Source organism: Halyomorpha halys, unplaced genomic scaffold (genome assembly GCF_000696795.3).
Source record: "Halyomorpha halys isolate HHAL.00 unplaced genomic scaffold, Hhal_1.1 Scaffold200.1, whole genome shotgun sequence".
NCBI lineage: Eukaryota > Metazoa > Arthropoda > Insecta > Hemiptera > Pentatomidae > Halyomorpha > Halyomorpha halys.
The window spans coordinates 666,243-672,348 of NW_027105652.1; the positions used below are offsets into that span (position 1 = coordinate 666,243).

The window sequence follows — 6,106 nt, forward strand, 5'->3', positions numbered from 1 at the left end:
ATATGGAGGGGGAAGTTATTAGCTAAGAGTATGTGTTTGATGCGGTGTGTGTTTTTTTCATGGAATCGGGAGTCAGAAAGGGAAAAGCCACGGTGAATAAGGTTTTTGGCTACGTTAATTTTTTGATGGTGAGGATGTTGGGAGTGGTAATTTAGAAGTCTGCCTGAATAGGTTTCTATTAATTATGTTGATGAGAGAAATTCCTATTTATCTCAACGTAAACCTTGGCAATAATGGCGCGGTCTAATCCCTTTATTTTGGCTTCACTCTACCTTTAAAGCATGCATCGAGGAACGTTTACTGATCTGAGAAAGTATAGCGGGTTCAATTATTACAAGTGGAAGAATTTAGATAGAGATGACCGACGAATTGTTCCATACCCTTCCTAATATTTTGGTCTATAGCCGGCGTTATCACTGACTACTCTTCTTGAGGAATTTATTCAGTGGCACAAGATATACTGCCATTTCCGGCATAAACCGTATTCAACGCACCCAGCAAAGGTCGAAATCATTTCACATCACTCAGCACTGCCATCTACGATAGTACGGTGGCGTGATATCGATTACTGTGCCTTGTATCCTCAAGTTATCTAACTCCTCCCTGATGTGCTACTTCAGTGCTTGCGGATACCGTCTTTCCTTTGTATACGTTATTTTATCCTATTTCAAGGGGATTTCAGGGAGGTTTTGTTTTCTGTTATTCCTAGTACGTTCCCAATATTGAAAAAAATGTCATCGTAGACGGCATGAATCGACTCCCTTCAATCCATTACCTCCTCAATTGCCCCTATCTTTAGTACTTCATTCTCCCCTCTGATGGCAACTATACCTCCTACCACCGTCTTGGTATCCCATTTACCCGAGTTGTTCCTAATTTTTACGCCTACCTTTCTCAACAGATCGCCTGGTTCCTCTACCTTCGTCCAGAAGTCCTGTTCTCGGACAATGGCATCGATTAAATCCTGCGCACATTCCACGAATGTGCATTTCTAGGCAGACCCTCTCTCTTGCCCGACTCTTTGGCCAGTTGTACCTTCAGTATGGTCGACAGAAATACTATCCGCCAGCGCACCTGGTCAAAGCTGGCTCTCAAAGCTTCTCGCTGATACGTTGAATATCAGAAGCTCTATTGGCCTGTGGATTGCCTGGGCTTCCTCGTCTCCCTAAACATCTGAAAGATGTCGTCCTCTGGGGTCCATCTGCCTCCCCCCGAACGCCTTCAGCCGCTTCTTCACTACGCCTTTCTTCGTCAGCTTTGATCTGATTCAAGATGGTCCGTTTCACCCTACACACTACCGTTGCCATTAGTGGTACCGCTACCGTAGGGGCCGCATTTTCTTCCGCCACTTGTAAAACTGCTGGCCTAAATATTCTATTGCTTTTCAGCTAAAAAAACGAGAAAGAAACAAATAAAAAGAGAGATAAGAAAAAAGTTAAATAAAATCATTCGTTCGGGGATTAAAAAAAAAAAGATCTCTTGACAGTGCGGGAGGGACACAAAAAAAAAAAGAAAAGGAAAAGAGGTCGTAATGTAGAACTCACAAAGGCAACTTACATACTGCTTTATTGTTAAAATAAATCCTCTTTATGTAGATTTGTATAATGTTGACATAAGGGTTTAGGGATTACGTTTGATACTACACTTTATCAGACTGTAACTTATATTTATATAAATTTTTTGTCCTTAATGCAATTGCAATTTTAAAAGAATTATAAAGTGTAGGTCATATGTTGAAACAATCTCAATAATAATTTTAATCACTTAAATAAAATTTTATAATATAAGAATAATAGGAAAATTTTTAGAAACAACCACAGATTCAAATTGTGTCTTGTCTTTCAATTATAACCCAAAGTCTGTTCAGTATAAATTGAAAGTCCCCCGGTGACATTCTCGTAATGTTAACGTTTTTTACATTATATGTAAGAGCATATCATAAAACGTTATGTTTCTTTGTTTAGTTTTATTTTCCACTGCCACATTCTATTCTCCTTTTCAATGACTGAAATAAATACATTTAAATTACTAGTGATGGCCAATATTCGGTTCACCATTGTAGTAGAATCGATATTAAGACACCGGGTCAGATAAGCACAATCTCCAGAACTAACCAGGATTTCTGTTTAAAGGTCCTCAAAGCAACTAAATGCTCATGATCGGTTGTCCTCCTACCCCGCTCTGCATGTTCCGGTTGCTCATTCCGAGCGTTTGCTCAAGTGAATACGCGGCCTGAGAGTGATTGGAAAATTAAAGATAATACAAGTCTCAAGTTAAAAAAAATGCATATGATTTTTTTAAAAATAAGTTTACTACAGGGAAAATTTAAAAAACAGAATCTATCTATCACGTCAAGTATTTTTGTGAAATTAATGTTACACATAGCGTGAAATTTTTAAAGGGAATGGAGTCAGCTTTGATTTTTGATAGTGCATTTGTTTCTGTATGACACCCTGTTTTCGAGGTATAAATGAAAAACAAAATAAAGAGATCTCGCCGCTCTAGTTTATCCATGTTACGGAAAGGATAGGAAGGTGAACTGTTGTATGTTCAATCTTCCTATGTAACCTTAACTAATTCCCAAAGTCAAATGCATGCTCCTCTCCATGTACTTTGCAAGCACTATTTGGACGATCATTGACGACTGGAAATTATAAATGAATGATTATGTCATTATCTCCTCCCCATAAGTCGGCCAAGCTCGAGGAGGTGATAGTACTAGAGTGTTCAGTTCGGAACGGCATGGGTTCGATTTTCACCTGGACTGTTAATAGCTATTTTTCTTGGCCCCGAGAAATGAATCTTGGACTCTTTCATTCCGTTCACTACAGGGCAACTTCTAGATAGCAGTCAGATGTTTATAAAAAATAACTATTGTTGTCCCACCAGTACCAGTTCCATCTTCTCTGGTATGAAATTAGAAGAATTTAATTTAACCAGAAGTAACCTAGTCCTGCTATTTTTCTGCCTTCTTTGAGTATATTGTGTCAGTGAAATTTGCTGCAAATTATTTACTTAAATGTATGAAAGAATTTTACCTCTGTATTTACTTTTTCTATTACAAGTTGCCAACAGATTGGGGGAGGGAGGAAAGGGATTGTAAAATATTTTTCTAACGTACGATATTCGTGAAATTAGTTGTACCCTGAGCTTGATTCCTTAAGTTTGGCTATTTAGAACATAAACGTTCTAACCAAATTTGTTGAACATTTTAGTGCATTTTCATTGGATATTATAAATTTAGTAATCCGTAGCAATCTTATTCAAATTTTATAAGTTTTATTTAATCATTCAATATATACATTTTCATAAATTCAAAATATAATTTTTTTTTCATCAAATTTTATCTCACATTTACTGCAAGTCATGACTATCTTGATAAGAAATTAATCTGATCAATCAATACTTATACCATTAATGATGGTTTTCATAGAAATAAAAATAGCTTGTATTAGTGTGGCTAAAGCAATGAGGATTCAGTTGATCTGGTATTGTGAAGTGAGTTCCATTGGTTTTGTCTATATGATTGTGTTTAAAGGATTTTCTTTGTTTCTTCATTTTCACTACCGAAGCTTTGTATTCATGTAGTAATGAAAATAATTTTGTTCTCCAAATCAGAAACGTTTACTCACATTATACATATAAGGATTTTAGGAACAAACCTGGTTCCAAGTATGTCAGTAATCAAATCCTTTTAGCGGCTAAAACACCAATATCAGTCCGATTGTACTGTAATTTTCAGATTTTAATTTGATGTGCGAGTTACTTTTTTATCAATTGTGTCGAATTCCATTCACTACTTTCACTTACGCCCGCGCAAGAATATTTTTCACATATGACACAAATAAACAATACACAATATTGCACACCTATGTTGCAAAAATGGCTGTACCAGTTTGGCCAATACTTGAATAAAAAATTGTGGCCCTATGATTCAATTGGTCAATTCCAACAACCACTTATGATTGTCCATCGCTTAATCCGTACAGTTCTGGGCAGTCAGACGTGGTTGACTATTTGACCTAACAATTAAAAATGCCATATGAGTAAAAATGATTCAACATCAATTTTATTAAATGAAAAACTACTTCTGCTTACGCAGGCGCAAATGTATTTTCCTCGACCCATCTTTAAGACGGCTCGTAAACGGTTCTTCTCTTGAGGATTAGTCTATAAATGGTATAGTAATTTTTTAAATCTTAATTTTATCCTCTACTATCGCTTACTATAACTTGTTAATATATAATTAAATGTAAAAGAGTAAAATCAGCCCAACTTTAGTCGATAAATCTTATTTCTCTTTAAATAATCTGACAATATATTCTGAGCATGTTTACATAGAAGCCACTTTAGTACAGAAGAGCCAGAGAAAAACACTAATTTTTTTTTTCTAGAGTGTCCACCCACATGGTTTTTCCTTACCACTTTGTATGCAATGTCAAATTCAGAATCTGTTTAATGTACTTTCTTAATAATGGATCATTTAAGATGTGGAGGAAGCAAGACCACTAAGTAAAGCCTTTTTTTGTTAGATTAAGGTGTTTGGTTTTTGTTTAAGTTTCAAAAGCAAAATTTCTGAAAAATCTACTGAAAGATTAGTAGTTAGTTAATTTATTTTGAAAAATCTATATCTCAGGAACTATGTGACGTAAAGATGTCTATTAGCACTCAAATTAAAGCTAGTTTAATGGACTATAAAGACGTTTATGACCTTTACCTTCGTAGGAATAGCAGTTTTCATGATATTTGATAAAATAAATTGATTTATAGTTGTTCCGAAAATAAGTTTGATTTATGAAAAACTTCATTCCAGAAACCACTGGACGTACAGATGTCTGTCAGCACTCAAATTAAAGCTAGTTAAATTTATTACACAATAGTTAATTATGTTTATCTTTGTAGGAGTAGTAGTTTTTATGACATTTGACAAAATGTTCATTTCTAGTTGTTCGTATAAAATGTTGGATGTTTGAAAAAATATATCTCTAGATCCATAAGACGCACAAATGTCTGCCAACACTCAAAATATAGGAAATTTAACAATAAATCAACTTATTTTAGCGAATTTCAGGTAAACTAATACTCCTACGAAGATAAACGTCATAAACTACTTTATAGCGCATTGAACTAGCTTTAATTTGAGTGCTAATACACATCTGTACGACAAAAATGGGTTTTGAGACATAAGTTTTTGGAAATAAATCACTAACTACTGATCTTTCAGTACGTCCGATACAACATTTTTATGAAATTTTGCTTTTTAAAAAGCTATATCTCGAAAACTACTTAACGTAAATAACTCTATTAGGGCTCATATTTTAGCAAATTTACTCTTCTTTAAATGACGTTCTCTCATTGTTACTACTTTTTAGATATAGAGATATAGAGCTCCGAATGAAAAATTATTTTTTTTTATCGCTTTGAATCAGCCGCCATTTTTTATTCCCCCTATCTATACTTGGCAGGCTCATCAATTTTGATTATTAATTATACATAGCTTTCGTTAAAGTAATAAAAAATTGGGGTGAGATAACTGGGTTTTTTCTCCTCTTGGGCTCTTGTACTATTGGTTTTAGCACTCGAATTATGGCTTTTGTTATTCACAAACTGCAGTGAATAAAATCATCCAAAAATAATTTTAACTTTTCCTGGCAATCAAGAAAATATATACACAACTGTTTTTTATCCTTAAGAATGACTCAGTAAAAGAAAAAAAATGGTCCAAGAACGATTTTGCAAGGTGCTTTTTTGTTGACTACCTCTCTGCTAAGCCATCAAATTTTCGTAAAATATGAATGAGATTCATTTTAATCGTTTTTTAAGGTAGACTTCAGGCATTTATTATCTATTGAAAGTTTAGTTAATAAGCTAAAGATGTTAAAATATTCATGTCATAGATACGAAAAATAAATTATATCAGATAAATAGACACAACAGCTAAATATTTATAGCGAACTTAAATGTCATTGTTACTTACATTCTTGTTTTATTTTATTTTTTGTTGCTTTTGTCTTTCTACGTAAACATGATGACTAAAGCGAACCCCAAACCAATTAAAAATATTTGCTTGCAATGCCTTATATGAAATAACAAACATATAATAATT

The 6,106-nt window shown here is 34.0% G+C and overlaps 1 protein-coding gene across 1 annotated transcript in view; it reads right to left on the reverse strand.

Moving 5' to 3' along the window:
* The window catches only part of APP-BP1 (Nedd8-activating enzyme E1 regulatory subunit APP-BP1), a 17,039-nt gene extending 15,333 nt beyond the window's left edge, over window positions 1-1,706 (reverse strand). The window contains exon 1 of the mRNA XM_014418526.3: window positions 1,558-1,706. Coding sequence (XP_014274012.1) covers window positions 1,558-1,559 — 2 coding nt within the window. The 5' untranslated portion in view covers window positions 1,560-1,706. The remainder of the gene's footprint in view (window positions 1-1,557) is intronic.
* Window positions 1,707-6,106: the final 4,400 nt, after the last annotated feature.